At 52.1% G+C, this 24,960-nt stretch overlaps 1 protein-coding gene across 1 annotated transcript in view; it reads left to right on the forward strand.

Moving 5' to 3' along the window:
• Positions 1–6,795, forward strand: part of LOC117886942 (E3 ubiquitin-protein ligase TRIM39-like) — a 63,607-nt gene extending 56,812 nt beyond the window's left edge. Inside the window, exon 8 of the mRNA XM_034789110.1 lies at positions 5,693–6,795. Within this exon, the coding sequence (XP_034645001.1) occupies positions 5,693–6,252 (560 nt within the window). The 3' untranslated portion in view covers positions 6,253–6,795. The remainder of the gene's footprint in view (positions 1–5,692) is intronic.
• The last annotated feature ends 18,165 nt before the right edge of the window (positions 6,796–24,960 follow it).

Raw genomic sequence — 24,960 nt, forward strand, 5'->3', positions numbered from 1 at the left:
TGTTTTTCTCACATCATCCTCGGTTGGGGCCTCAGGTCGTGCCTTTAACAATCCAGCAATGTTCAGTTTAGTATTCATCTGTTTCCCATGTAGTAACTCTGCGGACAATCTTTGCATTGTGGCATGTCGTGTAGCCCGGTATGCATGCTTGCAAGAAATTGGTAGTGAAGGGTATCCACAATGGCCCTTCCAGTTTAGCCGTTTGCAAACTCTCTTTCAAACTTCTGTTAAACGGTTTGATTTCCCCATTGGCTTGAGGGTAATATAGGGATGACCTTCTGTGTAAAATGTTCCTCTCTGCTAGAAAAGTTTCAAACTCCAGCGAAGTAAATTGACAGCCACTTCCAGGAGGCAGGGAGCCTGCCTTAGCCCCGGGCCCCCGCTGCGCCACTGACCAGACTTTTAACGTCCCAGTCAGCAGTGCCAACAGGAGCCACCAGTGTCCCTTTTTGACCAGGCGTTCCAATCAAAAACCGGACGCCTGGCAACCCTATGGACAGGTGCCAGCCCTAGGTCCTGTCTACACGGCCCAGAAACACCTTGCTGAGACAGGTACAGGCAGCCATGTGCCAGCCCAGGCCCCTGGCAGGGACGCTGAGCTGCCAGCTGCCATAGTCACTAACAGTGTTAACTCTGCCATGTGCCACACCCCACGCTAGAGTCCCCAGGGCTCTGGGCCCAGCCCCAGAACAGCTGTAACCTAGAAACAGAGCAATGCAGGGCTGGAAGGGACCTCAAGAGGTCACCTAGTCCAGTCCCCCGGGCTGGGTCAGGGACTAGACTATCCCTGGCAGGGGTTTGTCCAACCTGTTCTTATAAACCTCCAGTGACGGGGATCCCACAACCTCCCTTGGAGCTGGGTCCAGAGCTTCACTGCCCTGAGAGTTAGAAAGTGTTTCCTCATTTCCAGCCTCAGTCTCCCTTGCTGCAGATTGTGCCCATTGCTCCTTGGACAGACCCTCGCCCTTCCCGCTGGGGACACTGGCTGTGTCACCAAGTGTGAGCATCACTGTTCCTGCACTGAATGGCTGGCGGCGCTGGGCTGGCTCAGGGGGACAGTGAGGGCAGCTGGGCAGGGCTGGCTCCAGGCACCAGCGTAGCAAGCTGGTGCTTGGGGCGGCACATGGAAGGGGGCGGCATGTCCGGCTCTCCAGCGGTAATGCGGTGGCGGGTCCCTCACTCCCTCGCTGGGGGAAGGACCTGCTGCCGACGAAGCGGCGGCGGTAGAGTCGTGGCGGAAGTGCCGCAGATCGCACTTTTTTTTTTTTTGGCTGCTTGGGGCAGCAAAAACCCCTGGAGCCAGTCGTGCAGGTGGGGCCTTTCACTCCCCAGTCACTGATCTCAGCCCAGGCTCAGAGTCCAGTTCCCAGCAGACAGGAGCTCACATCGTAACTCACATTAACAGCAGCCTCACTGGCCACCTCCGCAGGGAGGCCAAGGGCTGAATGGGCCTCAGGGATGATTCCTCCCCAGGGAGAGGTTGCAGCAGGTGTCAGGGCTGAACCATGTTGGCAGGACAGTGGGGGGCTCACACGGCCGCTGTGACGTCCTCATACCCTCGATACACAGAGCTCCAGCAGCCGGGGTGTAAACCCCACTTGTACCCCCAGCACTGAACTCACTGACACTGCCCCAAGGGCCCCTCTCCTCCTGGGGTTGGGGGCTGAGTAAGGGGCACTGGAAGAGTGGGGCCAGGGGCCATGGCCAATCACTTTTACCAGTGGGAGGGCTATTCCCTCCCACTTTTTACCAGCTGTAAGGGTGAGCGACGAGCGGGGAGGGGGCCGAGAGGAGCGACCAGGGGGTCAGTGTGTTGGGGGGGAAGAGGTGGTGTGAGGGTGGGGACTTGGGGAGAAGGGGCGGTGTGAGGGCGGGGGCTTGGGTCAGGGAGAAGGGGCGATGTGAGAGCGGGGGTTCAGGGAGAAGGGGTGGTGCGGGGGCAGGAGTTTGGGAAAAAGGGCCGGCATGAGAGGGTGGGGCCATGGTTTGGGCACCGGTTACCCCTCTACTTTTAGAGAGGTTCCATCACTCCTGGGGAGAGGACCATCCCGGATCCTGATCCACAGGCACATCTGTGTATTTGCCGGGTGCACAGAGCTTTCTGGGTGGACACACTTTCACGCTCACCCAGGAACCTGTGCTGGGAGGCCCCAATACCCAGGAGGCCGAGGATTCTCACTCCCCTGCCCTGGGGGTGAAGGGAGGGGCCCTGGGGCTGCTGTTCCCCATCCCAGGAAGGGGGTGAAGGGGACGTGGACACAGACAATGTCCCGGCTTGCGCTGTGAGGGGCAGACCCAGCTCTATCCTGGGCTTCAGAGCCTGAGCTCCAGTCTGAGCCTGAACGTCTACGCGGCTATTTTTAAGGCCAAAGAGGGATCCCCGCAAGCCTGAATCTGTCCACCCCGTTCCAAGACTCGCTTCTGCAGGCTGTGTAGAATAGGGTGACCAGACAGCAAGTGTGAAAAATCGGGATGGGGTGCGGGGTAATAGGAGCCTATACAAGAAAAAGATCCAAATATTGGTACTGTCCCTATAAAATCGGGACATCCTGGTCACCCTAGTGTAGATAAACCCAAAGTGTCTCCAGAGTCTGGGTGTGAAAGTTTCCAGCGTGTCTGACCCAGGGCTGATTAATGAGAGTGGGGGGGCGGCTGGCGCAGTCGTTAGATGGAGACACCTGAGCCCCGGGCTCTGAGACGGTCTCTGTGACTATTATCTGCTCTGGGAGATGCCCAGGTGCAGCTGCAGAGGGTCTGTGCCACTCACAGCATCCATGGCACAAATGGCTCTGGACAGAGAGTTCGGGCTGCAGCCAAGTCTCCATTTTCAACCTGATTTGTGGGGGTGAGATCACGGGCCCAGGGGGCATTTGTCTGCAAAGGGCAAATTAAACAGCAGCTCTGGAGTGTCCTGAGCCTGGCCTGCCTGTAACTCTGCGTTTCTGGGGATGTTGACAGTCACTCATTGCAAGTCACTGGGATTCGGGCTCCTAAGTTGCTCAGACAGGTTCGCAGTGGAGCTGGGTGAAATGTTTTGGACAAATAGTTTATTTGCTGCAAAATTATATTTCGGGTCAACAGAAACTATTCGCGAATTCACGTCGAGTTTGCTGTCGAGTTTCAATTAAGAGAAAAAGCTGCCGCTGCTTCCCCTCTAGCCTTTAGCCCAGCGGCTGGGCCCGCAGCTGGGAGCCCCAGGTTCAATCCCCCCATGTGATGCCATGAGGGCGCAAAGCGCTGGGATCGGAGTGACATCCCCCTGTGTCTAAACACTGCCATGGACACTGGGCCAGAGCGTGGGAGTGAGAACGACTCTGCAGCCCAGTGGGTTGGGCCCCCACCTGGGAGCCCAGAGTCCAGCTCCCCTGCTCCAGTGACCCTGTAATTATTGATCCATAACCCCAGTGACGGGAGGGGTTATGGCCCCTGGTACAGCAGTGTCTCAGGCCGTGTCTGCCAGTGTTTCCTTGCACCGGTGCAAACCCCTAGTGCAGACGCGCTGTGCGGGTGTGAACTGGGACTGGCCCCTGGTGCAGCTTCTCCCACATGGAGGGGGCAGGAAGTGAGGAAATGCCCCCTCCCCTCCCCACTGCCCTGGCCTCATTAGCAACAGCCTATTAGTGCGCATTTATACTCCCCCAGAATCTTCCACTGTACTGCCCCCCAAGTGAGCCCAACCCAGACCACTGCCCCCGTGGGGGTGGGGCTGGGCCTGGCGAGGGGAGGGGCTGGCTGTGGGGTTTGCCTGGCTGGAAGGCGGTGCACATGGGGCCCGCCAGCATGGAGAGTCCCAGCTGCTCCCCCTGGGGCAGGGCTGCACCCCCAGTGTGTGTGGAAACAGCACCGACCTGCTTTGAGCCAGAAACCAACCACACATGGCCCGAAAGCAACAGAGATTCCCAGGGGCCTGCCTCTCCATCACCCCTCTTTGGCTCTTGCCCCTCCCTTATCCTTCCCTCACCCCTGTGAGGGACCCTGCATCTATTCTGACCCCTCACCAACATCCCTCCCTCTCTTCTCACTCCCTTTCTGCTCCCCTGGGCCCCTGCCCCTCTACTCCCACTTTGCCTCCTTGGCACGTGCCCCTGCCCTCCACCCACCTCTGCCCCACCGGAACTAACCCGTCCCTTCTCCCCATGCCCTACTGGCACCTTCCCCTCTCCCCCAAACATCCTCTGCATCCTGGACCCCACCCATCACTTCACACCCCCACTATGTACACCTCTCCCCTTTCCCTCCTCTGCTGCCATGTCTTCCACCCCTCCCCACACCCCCATGTGCTTCCCTGGTGCCTACCACTGCCATCACCCCCACACCACCCTCTGATGGCCACCCCACCCGTCACCCTCCTCTGTTGTCCTGGCTTTTCCCCTTCTTACACCCCTCAGCCATCTTGGCACCTGCCCCTCTCCCCACCCTCTCTGACCCCTGGCACCCACCCCTTCCCTCACCCCCCTGTGCCCACCCTTCCTCTAGCCCCACTCTGACCCCCTGGCACCTGCCCTTCCCCTTATCCCCACACCCTTCTGCTGCCTACCCCTTTCTTCCCTCCCCCTGTCCCCCAACACCTGACACTCCCCTTGTCCCCTTCCTTCCTGTTGCCCACCCCCTCACCACCCTCTCCCCCACTGACCCCGCTCTCCTCTCGCCCCTCTGCCACCATCACCCATCCCACCTTCTCTTTATTTCTCACCCCTGCCCCTCCCCTCCCCCTCTGGCTCCTTGACAACTGCACCCCTCACCACCCCTCCAGTCCCCTGGTGCCAGCTCCTCCTCTGCCCCAAGTCCCAGCTCTACCCTTGCCCCATCTGCCTCCCTGGTGCCTGCTGTTTCCTTTGCCCCCTCTGCCTGCCTGGTGCAAGTCCCTTTCCATACCCGCCTTTGGGACTCCTGGTCTCAGCCCTTTCCCTCACCTCAGCACTGCCCCACCCCTCACCTCTCCTCCTAACCTCTGGGTCCCACCCCTCCCTTCATCTTCCCTCTGCCCCCCTGGTGCCCACATTTCCCTTCACACCCCTCTGCCCCCCTAGGTCCCGCCCTTCTCCACACCCCTCTCTCTGCCCCCCGTCTGCTCACCTGCTCCTTCAACCCCCAGTTCTGCCCCTTTGGCACCAGTGCTGCCCATTTGCTCCCCCCCCCATGGTACCACCTGCCCCACTCCTCATCATCTCACCCCCTGGCAGCTCACCCTCCCCTTGATTTCCCCTGCCCCATTGGAGCTCCCCATTCCCTCACACCCCTCTGCCCCCTGGTGCCTGCCCCATCCCTTGAACCCCGCAGCCTCCTGGGGTCCATCCCCTTCCTCTCCCATGGAGCCCACCTCTCCCCTCTCCCCCTGCAGCCCCCTGGAACCTGCCCGTCCCTTCCCTTGCCCCCCCATTGCCCTTGTGCCTGCCCCTTCCCCATGTCCTTCCCTCCACCCCCTCTGCTCCTGTCACCTCCCCCTCCCCTTTCCTCTCCTCTCCCAGCATTTACTTGTCCCCTCCCCCGGCTCCAGTGTCAGCTTCTCACCCCTCCCCCCACCCCGCTCCTCCTGCCCTTTCCCCCCATTGTCACCTCACAGGCAGACGGGCCCTGACTCCCCTCAGGCAACAACCCCCCCCCAGCGATTAACGGGGATGCAGGTTAATTTCCCTTTGATCCCAGTGACCAGCCCCTGCCCCCGGCCCTGACTCTGTGACTCTCTCCCCAGTGGACGTGACTCTGGATCCAGACACTGCAAATCGCTGGCTCGTCCTGTCTGAGGATCGGAAACGTGTGAGAGACGGAGACAAACGCCAGGATCTGCCCAACAACCCTGAGAGATTTGATACGTATCTCAGTGTCCTGGGCACTGTGGGGTTCGCGGGCGGGAGGCGTTACTGGGAGGTGGAGGTGGGAGACAAAACTGAGTGGGACCTGGGGGTTTGTAGGGAATCTGTGAGCAGGAAGGGGCAGATCAGACTCTCACCTGGAAATGGATACTGGGTCGTGTGGCTGTGCGATGGGGAATACGAGGCCGGCACCTCCCCCCTGACCCCCCTCCCCGTGAGCGTCAGGCCCAGCCGGGTGGGGATTTTCCTGGACTATGAGGCGGGCGAGGTCTCGTTTTACAATGTGACTGACAGATCCCATCTCTTCACTTTCACTGACACCTTCTCCGGGACGCTCCGCCCTTATTTCCATCCTGGTTACAACGCTGGGGGTACAAACCCGGCTCCCCTGATAATCTGCCCAGTCCCAGCTCAGGCCGGAGGGAATCTCTGTCCCTGACAGTGACCCCGCGGCACAGACTGTCCCCTCCCAGCCCTGCTGCTCTTCCCATCCCCAGTGGTGGGGGCCAGTTACTGCAGCAACTGGACGTTTTGTGCTGACCGGACGCTGCCAGTTTCCCTTTTCAACTGGAGGTTCCAGTCAAAAAACAGACACTTGGGAACCCCCAGCCCTCACCTTCCCCGTCCCCTGCCCCAGGGGTAGCAGATGGGGGTGGATGGGGTCATTTACCCCTGTCAGAATTTTCTACCCCTGTGAAAGCTCAACGTAAACTATGAAAGAAAAAAGATTATTCTAATTTAGAAAATATTATTGTAACAAGGTGTAAATACAAGAACATTTTAATTTACATTTCAACAGTATTTCAAAAACAAGCATCTAAACGTATTTTTAGAATTGGAATTATTTACATTTATTTTTTGATTCTTCCCTCAAGTCTATATTGAAGTTTAACTTCTCTAAATAACGTCATTTGTATTTCAACTGTGGAATTTCAAGAAATCCAAAATATTTATCTTAACAAAATAAACCATTAAATTGTCAGAGGAGGTTATTCGGTTATAATGTACATGTGTCATAAACATCACAACTACACACGTGCAGCTGCTCTCTCTCCCCCTCTCTTTATTGTCTTGACTGGTTCTCTCTGGAAGGCAGGGCACATACACCCACCTCCTGCACTACATCTTTGAAAATTAATAGGTGAAAAAATGATAGAATTAATTAAGGAATATATTTAAGTGAACTCACCCAAAATTATATATTTGTCTTTGAAGTTCTGTCAGCAGTAAATCATTTGATTTTTAACTTTATATCTACATATAATTGGTAATCAAGATATGACCCTTCCTTTCTTTTTCTCACATCAATTAACAAAACAGTCCCCACGGTGTCCTCTGTACAGTGTGACTTTGCACGCGTGGTGCCTGTGAAGTCATGATGGCAGGGGCAGGGTCAAGCCAACGAGGGCGGGCCCATCCTGTTCCAGAAGTTCTGTAATATCCAGTAGTCTGGGGATGTGTCAGTGGCCACCCTACTTATCTACACAGGGGGTTTAAACTGGATTAAGTTGAGTTAATTTGATTTAAAAACGTATGTGCACACATACCACAATCCTTCCCAGCAAACTAATTCTGCATTCATGGTGAACTCTGGAGTCCTCTTGCAAAGTGGATCCCCATGCTGCAAATAAAGTTCCATCCGTCTATTGTTTGAGTGCACACAATCCTGCTGCACACCACTTTGGCAGTCCTCCAATAGCTATCCCACACTGCCATGCAGGGAACTGTTATTGACCTGTTTACCTGCGTGTCCTCTGGTGTCTACTTCCCAGGATGACCCATCCCCCATTCAAAAGTTGGGATGGGGCCGAATTTTGCCCATTTCCTCCTGGGTTTGAGTGTCTCACTGTTGCTGCAATATTACCCCAGGATCCCCACAACACTCCTTGAACAGCCTCTGGGAGCCACGCTGAGACCTGGATCTCAGCAACACTGGGGAAGAAGCGTTGGTTCAGGAAGCTCTTGTAGCCAGTCACTGCGATAGAGATCTGTCTGTGGTGTCACTGAGGGGCCGTGACTGGGATGCTGACCAGGGCCTGATAAAGGAATTTACATCCCTGTTACATACAGTGACCAGCACAAGAGAGACCTTTATCTGTGCTGATAGGGCCCCACTCAGCATTACCTGGCAGGGCTGTGTCTGCGCAATAGGGGGAGTGGGTTTGCGGGATTCCCAGGTCCTCTCAGGGCCATTAACTGTGTTATCTGACTCCGAGATGGGAACCTCCCGGCATTTCCTGTGCTGGGGGAGTCTCTGCCCAAGGAGGGGAGTGAAACAGCCCCAGGGGCCAGCACGGAGGCAGGAGTGAGAGCGCCGGGGCCCTGCTGTACGGGATGCTCTGCGCTACAGACTCAGCCGTGTGGGGGAGTTGGTCCCAGTGCGATGAGGGGTGGGGTGAGCTGGGGAAGGGGATTCGGTGGCTGGGCCAGGGGAAGGGGCGTGAGAGCCCAGCCCCAGGGCTGTGTGAGTGATGGGCCCAGGCTGGGTGAATGGGACCCGCTCACAGGAAGGAGCCCAGGCAGCTTGTTTCCCATTCTCGACACGTGTTCACCTGACCACACGGCTCCTCCCCAACTCCACGTCCTTCACCTGGGCACTTTCCTGTACAACCGCACCCCTAACGCCTCCTTGCTCTGCTCTGTACCCAGTAGCTCCTGCCCTCGGTGCCGTCTGTGGGGAGGGAGCTGGTGAGCCTGAGCTGGGCGAGTGTTGTGCTGAGGTCAGACAGGGGAGGCTGGAAGCAGGTTGGCTTTGCAGTGTTAAAAGAGCTTCATCGCACACACCTAGTGACACGGGTGATTTAGCAGCCCACACACACTATGGGAGTCATGAGATCCTCACAGACATTCACTTTCCTTTGTGTTTCTCTCTGTGTATCCCCCTTGTGTGCTGAGATGCTGCTGCTGGGTGTGACATTAACCCCGACATTTCACAGACCCAATAGAGATGTCATTGGGATCCATGTTATGTTATTCTTGTTTTCCTGGCTTTAATTCCTGGCCTGGCTGCCTGACAATGAGCAGAATTGGGACCATGCAGGGACAGAGTTGGTTGTGCTGGCCCCTCCCCTGTCATTTCCCATGGCTCCAGTGGGAGGCCAGCAGCAAAAAGGTCAGTGCAGATCAGGGACGGTGCTGTGGAGGGGAAGCCCAGGATGGAGTCATAGAATATCAGGGTTCAAAGGGACCTCAGGAGATCATCTAGTCCAACCCCCTGCTCAAAGCAGGACTAATCCCCAGATAGATTTTTGCCCCAGATCCTAAATGCCCCCCTCAAGGATTGAATTCACAACCCTGGGTTTACCAGGCCAATGCTCAAACCACTGAGCTATCCCTCTAAACATATCTGTGCCATGTCTGTAGATACCTCATATGTAATTGGGCATGAGATGTCAAAAATATGCATGACACCATGTGCCTGAGAAAATGAAGGCAATTTCTTGCTGTCATTTGTGGGCTGGCCTGAACTGACTCCAGGAGACTGGTCAGAGTGTTGAATCTGTGCAACAGGAGGAATTCTGTTGCTTAAACTGCATCAAGTTCAACCCCTATAAACTCCAAATGCTTTAGTGGAGTCAAGGCCAATTTCTGGGTATTGAGTTGTAGACCCAGTTGCGCAAAAATGTCCTTTGTGTGGCTCGTAGGGCATCTTTGAAGGAATGAGAAGGCAGTCATCTAGATATGGGTAGATTACGCTATCCAGTGTTCGTAGGTGTGCTGCTATGACAGAGAGGACCTTGGAGAATACTTTGGGTGCCAGTGAGAGACTGAATAGAAGTACTCTGTACTGGTAGTGGTCCTGCCCATAGGTAAATCAAAGGAATCTTCTGTGGGACGGTAGGATTGAGATGTAGAAATAGGCATAGTGTACGTCAAGGGCAGAGAACCAATCTCCCTGCTCCAGAGATGGAATAATTGCTGCTAGTGTGATCATCTTGAATCTTTGCGCCTTAGCGGGAGTGGGATCCCTTCACTCACAGAGCTGCTGATCGGGATCTGCCAGGCTGCTAAGGAGCCGCTCCCAGGCTATGGGACAAACTCCCGCAGGAGCTGAGACCTCCCCTGAACATCCCCACGCTGGGTTCCCAGTGCCAGGGGACGTATCAGACCTGCCCCCAGTCCCCAGCGCACAGAGTATGGCAGGCACCACATCCACCAACGGATACACAGAGTGAAAATCCCTGGCACTGGGGAGAGAAGGGAACAGGAGAGAATCCCAGGGGACGAATGTGAGTTGTGTGGCTGGTTCCCGGTTAGAAGGACTGGGACCCTGCAGGGACGAGGGGCTGTAAGGACTGAATAGAACAGAACAGAACGTGGGGGACGGTGCTGCCTGGCTGCTAACGGGCCAGTGGGTTGGATCCCTTAAACTCCCAACTACGCATTAAATATTGATGTAATATCCTCTGCAGACTGTGCCCCCTTCTCCCAAATTATTTATAATTAACCAAACCCAGGCCCCAACCCCCAACCGTCAATCACCTGCCCCTCCTCCACTGCTGCCCCCCACCCCCAAGTGCCATGGGATCTTCTGGCTCCATCCCCCACCCTGCCCCTGTTAATGTGCGTCACCCAGGGCTCCCTGCTGCCCGTGTCAGTGGCAGGGCTGGGTGGTGGTAGGGTGACCAGATGTCCCGATTTTATAGGGACAGTACCGATTTTTGGGTCTTTTTCTTATATGGGCTCTTATTACCCCCTACCCCCGTCCCGATTTTTCACATTTGCTGTCTGGTCACCCTAGGTGGTGATGATGGTGGGAAATTAAATTTAGATTTGTGACCACTCTGGGTGCTGCCTGAGGGGAGGAGGGTCCCAGTCACACACAGAGCAGCCCCCTTTGGGTGGAGAGTGACCCCTCATGCTGCTCCGTCTGGGGCTAAAACCAGATCAGGTCTGGCCAAGTGACCTTTCCATGCCTCCTTGTGTTTTTCCCACACTTCTACAGTGAAATGTACTAAAAATCCCCATGGCCCAGTCACAGCCTTATTGAGAATTACAGGGACAGGCGGGAAATCGGAGGGAATTCTAGTATCAGTATTGGATTATGGAAAAACGCATCATAATTCAGGAGATTTAATATGAATATTCAATAATTAAAGGGGAAAACTCAATTCTGCGGGAGCAGCAGCGGCTCGGCCTGGGCTCCTGGTTCACAATGGCGGCTGCAGCAGCATCTGTCCAGGGACAGGAGCGAGCAGCCTCCCCTCCCTGAGCAATAGCCAGAGCCCTGTGGTGGGGGCAGCTGGGGAAACAAACAAACCAGAGACAGAGACCCAGAGAAACGTGGCCCCTGCTGCCATTCAGGGCCCTACAACACCCTCCCTGGGGCCAAGTTCCCCTCAGCCCTGGTGGGCCTTTATTTTGGCCACCCCCAGAACAATCCCAGCTCCCACTAGACACCCCCCTCCTGGGGTGTCCTCACTTCTGCCCCCACCAACTGTGTCTGAGGAGGGGGGAGGCCAATGCTCACGTGGCTGCATCCTCCAGACTTTCCACAGTCCCCCATCCTAGCTTGTGGGTGGGAGGGGGCTGCATGAGGGGATTTGCCCATCCCAGCTGTGGAGGGAGCCATCCAGACATGCAGGACTGTGCTCAGAGATTGGACTGAGAACAGGGGGTCTCATGGGGAGTGTGAGATGTGGATGGAGAACTGGTCCTAGGGTCAGTATTTTCTGCGGCCACCATCTGGGGGGTTCTATTGTTTCTGGTTCTGTTTTTGAACATAAAAAAATTAGGGGCAAAAGCAGCAGGGGGGATGGGGAGAAATTAACAAAGGGGAAGGTGTGGCTGAGTCTCAGGGGAAACATCCCGGCAGTGAGATTTGTGGGGTTGGGGAACCATCCCCCCAGGGCCAGCGCTGGGCACCCCATTATTCCATGTTGCCTCTGGGAACCCTGCATCACCAAGCCCCCCCGAGACCTCTCAGTGCGTATGAGCTGAAACAGCCCCACAGCCACCTCTGTGCTCTGCTCTGGGCCTCTCCCTGTGCTGCCTGCAGCCTGAGTGAGGCACAGGTATCGGTAGCAGCCTGGTGTATTGCAGCCTCCAGGATTCCCCAGTGGCAGCAGGTGGTGCTGCCCCCCACAGTGTGTCAGCTGCACTGCACAGCAGTTACATTCCTGCTGGGACTTCACTCCACCCTCCCCCAAGGAGGAGCTGCCCCTGCTGGTGACAGGTCTCTGCAGGGCCAGGGCCCCTAAGCGAGAGCCCCTGGTGAGTCGCACTGGAACACACAGTGCAATAGGAGAGACTCTAAGGAGAGATCCTGGGGGAAGCAGAATCAATTGTGCACAGGCCCTAAAGTGCCAGGGCTCAGAGCGTTTGGCTGTTCTGCCTGTAGCTAGTTCCATGAGGTGAGGCCCATTGTTGTGAAATGAATGAATGAGACTGAATTTCCCCTCCCTGTTCCTCTCCCAGGTGCCCTGGCTGCTGCAGCCCCCCGCCCCACCCCCACTCCATCTCTAGGAGGCTCTCACCTCCCCAGTCTGCCTTGATTTTGAACTGTGGGCAGAATTTCTGCTGAGTCTGCATCACTCGCAGCTGGGAGGAGTTAGAGGGAGACTTTCACCAACAGGTGTAAACAGCGCGTGTGGAAGCCTCCTGCAAAATCCCTGCCCTGTTCACCAGCACAAAACTGGCTGGGGCAGGAGCTTCCCCACCAGGAATGATTGTCGCTCCCATTGCTGTAGGTGGCTTCTCAATAGACCACAGAGGGGATTAAAGGTTCAGTTACCCCCAACTCTTTCATCAAGGGCTCCCATTTGCCCACCCCACCCAGTGCCAGGGGCCCCAAGTGTCTCCCATTTCCTGCTTCCAGATTTCTGACACAATCAGTCAGTTCTGCCTGCTGGTACCTAGAACATTTGCTGAAGTGTTGGAATTGATCCGATGCAGCATTGAAACATTATTGTGTTTCAGACAGAGCGGTGAAATGGATTGAGTTGAATGTAAGGCCTCAGTACATCAAAGCAGCACCCTGGAACCCCCATATTCACCACTGTCAGATCATTATGAAAACATAGAGATGAAATTAATTGAGTTGAATGTAAGAAAAAAAATACACGTCTGCTGGCTGGCTAGGATGAAGAGGGGTGTTGGGGGCAGAGGAGTAGGTGGCATGGGGAAGAGGGGTTTAGTTCTGCATCGAGGGATGGGGGATTACACAGATGGGAATACATGGGAATGGGTGACAGGGGAGGGAAGAGAGGTTGAGGGCTCACCTGAGAGGAGGAGGTGGGTGTGACGGGTCCTCACAGCACAACCTGGACTATGGGACCACTGAGCCCTCCAAACCCACCAACCAGGGCTGCCTTTCACCCTGTTTTGCTGGTGTCAAGCTACTAGCCTTGACAGACACTGCACATACACAGCCATTCACAGGCAGGGACACACCCAGCAGTGTTACATGAACGATCTCCCAGCCACTCATGGACCATCAATAGGGAGGTTCCAGACAATTCCCCCCAGCTCTCCTGCCTTACACCCCAGAATTATGCTGCCTTGCACTGGTCAGAAGCCTGGCCAGTGTAAATTCATTACTTACTTCACCACTTCTTCACAGGAACGTGGACATGCCCCCAGGGCCAGTGCAAGGATATTTTGTGCCCTAGGCGAAACTTCCACCTTGCGCCCCCACCCCTCTTCCGCCCCTCCCCCCGGAGCATCGCTTATTATAAACTTTCAAAAATGAATACTGCATAATGTGGCATTGTTCATTAGAATTAATACATGTTCGGCTTGAAATTTTATTTATTTCATTATTTCGTCTACATATTTAATGAAAATAAATGACCTTGGGTCTCCTGCATGTGGCTAGAGTCCCTCCTGCCCCGCCCCCCATGGATGTGGAAAGGGCTGTTTTGGGGATCAGAGCACAGAGCTGGGAGTCGGGATCTGGCTTCTATTCTCCACCCTGCCACCAACTCACTGGATGACTTCAGGCAAGTTACTTCCCCGTTCTGGGCTTCAGCTCCCTCCAGCGCTAAGGTGTGAAATGGTTCCTTACTCCTGGGCTGGAAAGTGCAATGCAGGTGGGAGGGGGTGTCTGAAGGCCTGTCTTCCCCACAGGTTTGAGGTGAGGACAGAGTTCCAGCCTCCGTCATGAGTGTCCTGGTTGCTTTACTATGCCCCACACCAATCACTGATGAATCCCCCTACTCAGAGAGCTCTGGCCCAGGGCAGAGGTGTCAGTGTCATTCTGGGCCTGATTTTCAGAGATGCTGAGCACCTGCGGTTCCCCCGATGTCTGTGGGAACTCCAGGGTTCTCAGTACTTCTGAAACTCAAGGCAATTTATTTCAAATGCTGGGCCAGGACTGAGCCTGCAAAGGCAGGTCCATATACACCCCTCAATCCACAGCAGATCTCCCATCAATCACAATACAAGCAATCAGGAGAATGATGAGGGCCAGTTGGCCCAATGCTGGGAGTGGGGAGGATATGGCCCTAATGTGGTCACTAAACTTCTACCTAGTAAAGTTACTGATGCATCTGCTGTCATTCAGTGGGAGAACAAAAATCTCTTGGGTGCTGCAGCCTGGCCAGCCGCACTTAACCTGAGTTGCTCACACACTTAACTCCGCTGCACTTAACCTGAGTTGCTCGCACACGTGCAGTGGTTGTGCACCACACAACTAGTCACCCATGTTACATGAAAATCTGGCTCTGATGGTGTTGTAATTAGACTTAACAGTTACTGCTGCATTTCCTAGAACTGTTGTCCCAGGCTGGCTGCAGACTCAGGCCGACAGAACTGTGTCGGCTAGATGCCCACCACCTTTGGAAGATTTTCCTTGTAGCCATAAGGGCTCGAGACAGCCGTGTTTCTTCACTGAAAACTTGCAGTGTGCTGCTCCTGAATCCCAGATTAATACCTTGTGTGGGCAGGTGCAGAGCTCAGGGCTTGAAGGCCTCTGGTCTAATGGTCCGAGCCAGTGCAGAACTAGGAGCCTCAATCTCCTGTGTTCAAAGCAGGACTCTGACAATGACTCCCCGGGTGATCTTGGGCAACTCATGTCCCTGTTCTCTGCCTTAGTTTCCCCCAAAATAGGGCTCTATTTCCCTGCTCCACGGGGCTGCAGGGATGGAGGGGGACGAAGCCTTGGAAGGTGGCACGTGCTGAGGATGGTTACACTTTTGCAGCTCTTTAACCCTGTATCCTCTGGCAGGGCCATGATCCATCCCCGCAGGTGGTCCGGTGGCCATGGTCTCCTCTTCCTTTCCCCCACCCCCACCGCTGCATTGCTGTCAATAGGGCCAGCTGCAGGCAGGCTGATGTCACCCGCTCCGATCAGCAGCCGGCAGCCCTTGGGCAGCAGCCACTGCTGCGGCAGGGCGTTCAGGACTGCCAGAGCTGGAGGGAGCAGGCTAGGGAGCGATGCGGCTTGGGGAGGAGGCGGCTCTGGGCTGGCAAGGGGAGTGTGGGTGGGCAGTGATGTGGGGCGTGGCGGAGGGAGGTGGTGGGGCCCGCGGTTGCAGAGGACGCCCGCAGAGGTAGGTGCTAATGCGGCTGCGAGCGGCCCATTTCCCCGCTGGGAGCAATAGTGTAAAAAAATATTGGGGGGCACTGCTTTTTGGTGCCCCCAAATCTTGGCGTCCTGGGCAGCCACCTAGTTCGCCTAGTGGTTACACCGGCCCTGGGCTTAACTCCTCCATCTTGTTGGTAGTTCCCTTTGGTATTTTAGGTGGTATTTACCACCAAGTGTGCTGGCTTTTATGAATTTTATTTTTAGGGGCCTCTCTCTCCCCATTCAGTTTATAGGGCGTCTAGGAACCTTACTTGTCTTTCTGGATCATAGTATCGTTCCTGTGATTGTCTAGGTGCCTAAAAGTCAGGTGATGTGACACTCAGCCTTGCACTAGCTAGATCCTTTTGTGGATCCTACCCCCTAGTACTTTCTATTCCCTACTTGGAACAGGCTTTAAAGAGGAAGGAAATAATGAAGCCTCCTCTCTCCCTCTGGCTGAGTATCTGCCCCACAGCTCCTAGTAAGGTGAACAATTATTTCTCTTCTATGATTCAGGATATCAATATGTTAAAATTCATTGGAAGGATGAGCAGAAATATTGTTATTCTGCAAGGTGTTAATAAGTGCCATTAATAGGGGGACACATGTAGATGCTGTCATCATTTTCCCTCTTTCAGTATTTCATTCCCTCCAAAGTTAATTGGATTCTGTCCATTGGTGACTTCAACATTCCCTGAAATTCTGGAATGAATTGGATATGACGACATTCTGACGTTATCATGGGAAAGGTCCCATGACGGATGGGGAAACAAAATAGCGAAAGGCAATTGAGCTGAATGTAAGTCCTCACAAGCTTGGCCAAATACTACTTGAATTTTAAATTCAATTATCCAGTCACAACACTGGGAATGGACTCTGTGTAGTACTATTCATGCTAGTATAGTCATAGTATCATTATTATTTCACACTTTATAAATCACACGGTTACTTTTATAACACATTCTTCTCTCTTCCTGATGACATCAAAATAAGGAAATAAAAAAGTCTTTGCAGCCGAGCTAAATATGATCAGCTAGCACATGCCTCAATAAGGCCCAGCCAGAATAGTTGCCTGCAGCTACAGAAACATATCAGAAGGGGAAAGTAGAGAAGCAGAGAAAAAAACGTCAACTTGAAGAAGATGCAAATGCTATTAAAGGAGGTGATCTTAAATTTGCAGTGGAAACTGGAGATGCTGTCAGAGAGCCAGTTGATATTGGTAAAACGTGATAGGTCGAGCACACAAAACTGAATTTCAAGAGGTTGCAGGAGGAGGTGGAGAAGCTGAGGCTGCATCAATAGATGGATTATCCTGCATTGATTGGTAATTAGTACTAGCACGGTGTCTGCTCTAGCTACAGACAGAAACAGCTATATTAATACACCAGGGGTATCTGACTGAACTCTGACAATGTTTAACATTCAGTTCCCATTTATTGTGTTAATACAGAGGTAATATTTTAGACATGTTTACAAGTGGGCTTGTTACTTGAAATCTCTTTGTCTTCACAAACAAGATCAGCTCCCAGGCTGCTGCACTGGGCAGCACAGCATGGGGAGGAGGTGACCAGCCCTCTGTGGAGAAAGAAGTGATTCAGAACTATTTAGAAAAACTGGACAAGCACAAATCCATGGGGCTGGATGCGCTGCATCCGAGGGTGCTAAAGGAATTGGCGGATGAGATTGAAGAGCCATTAGCCATTATCTTTGAAAACTCATGGCGATCGGGGGAGGTCCTGGATGACTGGAAAAAGGCTAATGTAGTGCCCATCTTTAAAAAAGGGAAGGAGGAGGATCCGGGGAACTACAGGCCAGTCAGCCTCACCTCAGTCCCTGGAAAAATTATGGAGCAGGTCCTCAAGGAATCAATTCTGAAGAACTTAGAGGAGAGGAAAGTGATCAGGAACAGTCAGCATGGATTCACCAAGGGCAAGTCATGCCTGACTAACCTAATTGCCTTCTATGAGGAGATAACTGGGTCTGTGGATGAGGGGAAAGCAGTGGATGTCTTATTCCTTGACTTTAGCAAAGCTTTTGATACAGTTTCCCACAGTATTCTTGCCAGCAAGTTAAAGAAGTATGGGCTGGATGAATGGACTATAAGGTGGATAGAAAGCTGGCTAGATTGTCGGGTTCAACGCGTAGTGATCAAAGGGTCCATGTCTAGTTGGCAGCCGGTTTCAAGCGGAGTGCCCAAGGGTCGGTTCTGGAACCGGTTTTGTTCAATATCTTCATTAATGATCTGGAGGATGGCGTGGACTGCACTCTCAGCAAGTTTGCAGATGACACTAAACTGGGAGGAGTGGTAGATACGCTGGAGGGGAGGGATAGGATACAGAGGGACCTAGACAAATTAGAGGATTGGGCCAAAAGAAATCTGATGAGGTTCAACAAGGACAAGTGCAGAGTCCTGCACTTAGGACGGAAGAATCCCATGCACTGCTACAGACTAGGGACCGAATTGCTAGGAAGCAGTTCTGCAGAAAAGGACCTAGGGGATACAGTGGACGAGAAGCTGGATATGAGTCAACAGTGTGCCCTTGTTGCCAAGAAGGCTAACGGCATTTTGGGCTGTATAAGTAGGGGCATTTCCAGCAGATCGAGGGACATGATCATTCCCCTCTATTCGACATTGGTGAGGCCTCATCTGGAGTACTGCGTCCAGTTTTGGGCCCCACACTACAAGAAGGATGTGGAAAAATTGGAAAGAGTCCAGTGGAGGGCAACAAAAATTATTAGGGGGCTGGAGCACATCACTTATGAGGAGAGGCTGAGAGAACTGGGATTGTTTAGTCTGCAGAAGAGAAGAATGAGGGGGGATTTGACAGCTGCTTTCAACTACCTGAAAGGGGGTTCCAAAGAGGATGGATCTAGACTGTTCTCAGTGGTACCTGATGACAGAACAAGGAGTAATGGTCTCAAGTTGCAGTGGGGGAGGTTTAGGTTGGATATTAGGAAAAAACTATTTGACTAGGAGAGTGGTGAAGCACTGGAATGGGTTACCTAGGGAGGTGGTGGAATCTCCTTCCTTAGAGCTTTTTAAGGTCAGGCTTGACAAAGCCCTGGCTGGGATGATTTAGTTGGGAATTGGTCCTGCTTTGACAGGGGGTTGGACTAGATGACCTCCTGAGGTCCCTTCCAACCCTGATATTCCAGGATTCTATGGTACTGAATGGAGAACGCTGAGTGTCTACTGGCAAGTTCTACAGCTTTCCCTGTGCTGGAAAAAATAATCTGCTCTTCAAGCTATAAGTAATCCTGAAGTGAAACTGACAGCAATGATCAACATTTATAATTATTTTATTTGTTATGTTGTTTGTGTGTAATTAGTAGTAAATATTGAAATGTGATATCATTTAAAAATTCTTCATCTTGACAAACAATATCCATCATAAGGCAGAAGAGGATAAGAAATGGGAAAGGGTGATGGATTTCTTCACAATTTCTGAAAACCCCTTCTGATCATTTTTACTCATAATTTCTAAAGATCTGCAGACTTAAAGTAAAATTCCATTGTATTGATTTTGTGTGTGATGTGAGTGTATATAACATCAATTTCTAAGTATTGTTCCCAATGTTTATATAAACAATTCAGAAGTTCAGCATTTCTCAGCATAATACAGTTATTTCTGGGAATCAGTTAGAGGAATGAGTTCCTTATTTTGGAATAGGAAAGGAGTCTAGTTTTCTGAGTGATAATTTCTGCACTTATTCAAATCAACTCTGACACTATTGCATGTACTGCAAAAGGAATATTACTTTATATCATGAAATAAATTTAATACTGTATTAAACAAATATACATAAGATACATAGCGACTAGCACTCTAAGATGACCCTGGTTCTATCTTTGAATGAAATAAATGTGTCTTTCACGTGTCCAATATGGAAAATGACAGCAAAGTTAGGGACAAAGCAAGAAAAAGATGATAGATCAGGAAATCTGACTGGTCAGATTTTGCTGCATACTGCAAATCCTACACAATCAGAAGAACATTTTGAAACAAACAAACAGTCACGGATGGAAAACACGTTTATTGGAAGACCCTCCAGAAATGAAAATACCACAACAGAATATGGAAAATAAAATAAAATTCACTTTGAAAGGGGCTCTTATTTTCAGCAACTCACAGAAGCAACTAGTATTGTCCAAAAATGTCTAACTTGTCATTTCCAGTCTCCATTCAGGCCATCGCCCAGGCACTACACACAGACTTCCCCCACTCACATCTCTCTGTACACACTGTACTATGGAGCTAGTAAGTAATTGTCCTGGAGCAGGCTCAGGGCCCTCAGCCTCCTACGGGAGGGGCAGTGGCGGCTCACACACCTGGGAGCCGCAGAACCCGAGCATGGCGAGGGGGAAGCTGGGGGGCGCATGGGGGCCGCTGCCTGCATGCATCTGCTGCAGCCTGCAGAAGCCCCCGGGGGGGCACCAGGCCGCAGCCTGGGCAGGAGGGGCGGGGGAAGCGGCTGCTCCCCGATAGTGGCGCCGCTGCCTTTGCAGGGATGCTGCCCCCCCGCACCGCACCGGCTCCTCCATGGCTTGAGCTCGCCACCCCCGTAAGCCGATGCTTTGGCTCTCTGGTCCTCCGGAAGGTGGCTCCTCGCTGCCAAGACAGGGCACTGCTTTTTGGCGCCCCCAACCATTTGGCGCCCTAGGCGACAGCCAAGTTCGAGGGGGCCTCTCGTGTTCTACTGTGTAGTCGGTGTCACCCCCACAATGAAGAGTCATTGAGTGGGGTGATCCAGGGGAAGCAGCTCAAACATCCAATGTGGCTGGACAGCGGCAGGACATCAGCACTGCAGGGGAGGGGTGGGTGTGGCAGTGACATCACAAGGGCCTTTGGCAGGACCTCAGCCTATTGGACAAAGGTGGTGGGGAGGCGATGACCTCACAGAGAGATCTTGACATCAGCCAGGCAGGACAGGGGTGCAGGACAGGGGCAACCTTGGAGATCCCTGGGGCTTTGCGTCAGCATGTCTCCTTTTCGAGGTCTCTCCTTGAGGACTGAGAGAGAATTCACTTTCACGTATGTGAGCCAAGGAGGACCCTCTTCGGAGTTTTCTCCTTTTCTTTTACTGATTTTGCTAGAAAACAGACGTCCCTGTGTAGAAGGTAAGAGCCTCCGAGAGGTTTGGAACCTGTTCAGTCTGATCCATCAGATGCCAGCTGATTTTTAGGAAAGGAAAACAGTAGATTGTGGGGGCAGCATTTTATTTCCAATATAGGATTTTGTCCCTTAGAATTACTGGGGACATTGGGGTTTCTCCTTTTTGTTTTCCCTTTTCCTTCCCTCTCCCTCCTTTTTCTTCTTCTCTTGCATCTTTGTCCTTTTCCCCTGTTCACCACCAGGACCTGTCTGTGCATGTGGAGTGGGGGGTGGCAGGGTTTACACTCCAATTCTCATTGCGGGAGGCCCTCCCCAAGACATGTGGCTGGAATAGTGCTCTAAGAGTGACTCCCTCCGGTGGTGACCTGGGATATCTGGTGAGAACTCTCATCTTTCTGATTCTCAGAGTCTCAATGCTGATTGGGCGAGCATGGGGCTATTATGAGGGAGGAGACTCGGGTCCTTGTTACTCTCTTTTAAGACCAAGGAAATAAGCTTTAACAAAACATGTATTTGATTGCTCTTGCTGCTTTTCTCCATTCATTTTCTTTGAGTAATTCATGATTCTCTCTCTAATGGGCTAGTTCTTCTAAAATACTTACTGAATAATTAGGTTTTAATAAAGCCATATGCAAACCCATACTTCCAGTCACAAAGGAGTCAGGCAGCACCCTACAGAATGGGGGACAGTCCGCTGGAAAGCAGTGACCCTGAAAAGGATTTTAGGGCCATAGTGGACGAGCTGCTCAACATGATCTGTCAATGTGAAACTGTGGTAAAAAAGTTTAAAGCCATTCTTGGATGGATAGAATAGTGAGTATGGAAAGGGAAGTGATACAGCATTGGTGAGACTGATATTGGAATGTTGAATCCAGTTCTTGTGTCCAGATTTTGAATATTATGTTAAAAAAATTGGAGAGGGGACAGAAAAGATTCATAATTGAGTAATGGGGATGATGCCTTATAATGAGACATTGAAAAAGCTCAATCTGTTTAGTATATACAAAAGAAGAATGAGTGGTGAGTTGCTTGACTTCATGGAGAGAAAATGTTGAGTATAAAAGGGCTCTTTTAGCTAGCAGAGACAGGAATGACAAGACCCCATGGATGGAAGCAGAAATCAGAAAAAGTATAATGACACTAAGACCCAGATTTGTCAGAGGGTGATTCGTCATTGGAAAAAACTACCAAGAGAAATGATGGCTTCTCCATCTCTTGATCTCTTCTAATAAAGACTAGATGCCTTTCTGGAAAATGTTTGGGTAAAAGGAAAACCCAGCTCTTCTGACATAAAGGACTCCTTAGGATATGCAGGGAATCAGATTAAATGCTCTAATAATTCCTTCTGGCCATAAAGTCGACTAACTTATGAAAACCTGATTGCGGCCTAGGGAAGAGCCTCTCGTGTTCTACTGTGTAGTCGGTGTCATCCCCACAATGAAGAGTCATTGAGTGGGGTGATCCAGGGGAAGCAGCTCAAACATCCAATGTGGCTGGACAGGGGCAGGACATCAGCACTGCAGGGGAGGGGTGGGTGTGGCAGTGACATCACAAGGGCCTTTGGCAGGGCCTCAGCCTATTGGACAAAGGTGATGGGGAGGCGATGATCTCACGGAGAGATCTTGACATCAGCCAGGCAGGACAGGGGTGCAGGACAGGGGCAACCTTGGAGATCCCTGGGGCTTTGCTTCAGCACGTCTCCTTCTCAAGGTCTCTCCTCGAGGACTGAGAGAGAATTCACTTTCACGTATGTGAGCGCAAGGAGGACCCTCTTCGGAGTTTTCTCCTTTTCTTTTATTGCTTTTGCTGGAAAACAGACATCCCTGTGTAGAAGGTAAGAGCCTCCGAGAGGTTTGGAACCTGTTCAGTCTGATCCATCAGGTGCCGGCTGAATTCTAGGAATGGAAAACACTAGATTGAAGTGGTAGCATTGTATTCCCAACATAGGACTTTGTCTCTTAGAATCACTGGGGACATTGGGGTTTCTCCTTTTTGTTTTCCCTTTTCCTCTGTCCCGCCTACCTTTCTCTTCTTGCTTCCTTTGTCCTTTTACTCTGCTCTCCTCCCACCACCAGGAGCTCTGTGTGTGCAGCAAAGGCCGGGGGTGTTGTGGGAGGCCCTCACAGAGAGGTGAGACTGGAATAGTGCTTCGAGAGTGATCTCTTCAGTGCTGACCTGGGCCATTCTTTGGGCTATTTGATGAGAACCCTTCACCTCCCACCCCTCAAAGTTTCAACCTTGATTGGCTGAGGAGGGGGCTATTGACAGGGAGGAAACTCTGGTCTTTGTTGTTGTCTTTTATGACCAAGCAAATAAGTCACAACCAGTTATATGTTTGACCAGTGTTGATGCTGCTCTCCATTAATTGTCTCTGAGCAGTTCATGATATTCTCTAACATTCCACTTCTTCTAAAATACTTGCTGAATAATTACTATGAACCATTGCTGGTCTGTAGCTCATTTGAGAGCAACTCTGCTACTGACTGGCTGCATCAGCTAAGACAAGTCACTGCTCCTTTCTCAGCCTTAGTTTCTCCTTCTGTCAAGTACGAATAACAATCCTCTCCCACCTACCTCATGATGGGTGGATGATGGGGATCCATTGAAGAGTGTCACTAGTAGCAGTGCAGAATAGGTGGTGTCCTATCACATTGAGCCATATCAGATTATGACATAATATTCTATTTTATTTGTATTTTATTATTTTGAAATTGTTAAGAGCAGCAACTACTTAGCTCAGACTGAAGCATCTCATCTAATTTTCTAGATCATAGTGTCTCCCCTTTATGTACAACGAGACAGTTTAATGCACTGTGACAAACAGGAGATGCTCTTGTTTTGCAAACAAATATTTTTGCAAAGAATTTTCCTCCTACTTGTTATGATTTCAAGAAACAAAGTGGTTTAGTCTGAATGGATTTTCTGACAGAAAACGGTTTCCATGAAAATTTTCACCCCTTATTTCCTGGGCTCTATCCCTGCCTCCGGGGGGGTTGTTGTCTGTTAGTTAGAACAGGAGTCAGGACTGTTGGCTTCTCTTTCTTGCACTGTCACCGCTTTGCTGTGTGACACCTTGGGTAGGTCCAAAGGGAATAGGGTCAGTTCTCTAACTCCAGGCAGCAGTGAGCCTGGGTGAGATAAGGGATGTTCAAACCATCTGCAAAGGGATGTTTCCAGGTGTTGAACGTCAAGAATTCTAAACTTTGCTAAAATGGCTAGTCTAGAGAAACAAGAAATAGTTGGGGCCAAACTTGAACCATTGTCTTTTTTAAAGCCCATTCAGGGATGTGAGTACCCGAGAGTCATAGAGAGGGGGAGCAACTTGCCCAAAGTCCCACAGTTCAATAGGCAGCAATGGAACTAGGAGTGACACTCCCTCTCAAAGGCAGGGGGACCGGACATGAGGGCCTGGTTGCAATTGCCAGCTGTGGGAGGGAGTGTGCAGCAGTGGTTAGTGAAGGGGTCCATCCATGTCTCTGACACTCGGTGTGGCCCTGAGCCGGTAGCTGAGGCCCATTTGCCATCAGTAGGGTTGGGGTCCCAACGCTACAGCCCAGGGCGGTTGGGAGGCTCCAGGAAGGTGTATAAAGTGCTGGGAGGTCAGGATCCTGGAGGCGCTGTCACCTCCGCACTAGGGCAGTGTTCTGCATCCCGCTGCTGCTGGCTGAGTTTCTCCGTCCCTTGACAATAAGACAAACTCCTCTTTTCGCAGACAGTTGATCGCCCACTGTCATCACCCTGCCTGCTGGCTGGGCAGGGTAACTCCTCAGATCACCACCCTCTCCAGCCTGCCTTGGGCTTGGAGAGTGAGGAGGAGGGTGAGGGACATCTGCTGACCCTGAACATCTGCCATCCATCATACCATCACCTAGAGCAAGTGAGTGGCATTAGGGTTCCTCAGTGGCTTCCCCTGTCTGTCTGGGGAGAGGCAGAAATGGGGAGAGAACATCTCCAAAGGGGGATTTCATTTGCAAACAGCCCCCAAGAGCCCCTCACTCTCTGACTGGGCAGGGGCTTCTCCAGAGCTCTCTCCAGTGTGTTCGGAAAGGTTCCAGCAATGGGGCTCCCAGCCCTTCCCTTGTGGGACACTGTTCCCCAGGCTGACAGTCTCTGAGCTGGGCCAGACCCTGTGAGCTGCTGAGCATGGAAATCAATGGGGAATGAGGAGGATCCTGGTCTTCCTGTGCCTAGGGTCTTTGTGACTTTGATGTGGGGAATGGTTTCCCAGGAGAAGTCCGGACTCCTGGGTTCTGTTCTTTCTCTAGCCTGGGCGGGGGAGTGTGGCCTGGGACGACAGGAGTGGGCTGCTTATCCAGAGTAACCGATGGTCTTTGGGACTGACCCCATTGCTCTAAAAGGTTGAGACTTCCTGGATATTGCAGCAGCAGCAGGGATTATGAGGGGGAACGTTGGGAGCAGATCATGCAATGAACTCCTGCCAGTGTGTGTAGCTTGCACTCCCTGCACTCCTGTGGGGGGAGAAGGGGCTGCTCTGGTTGGAGCAGGGATGAGGAGGGACCGAAAAGGC

Source organism: Trachemys scripta, chromosome 14 (genome assembly GCF_013100865.1).
Source record: "Trachemys scripta elegans isolate TJP31775 chromosome 14, CAS_Tse_1.0, whole genome shotgun sequence".
Classification (NCBI taxonomy): Eukaryota; Metazoa; Chordata; order Testudines; family Emydidae; genus Trachemys; species Trachemys scripta.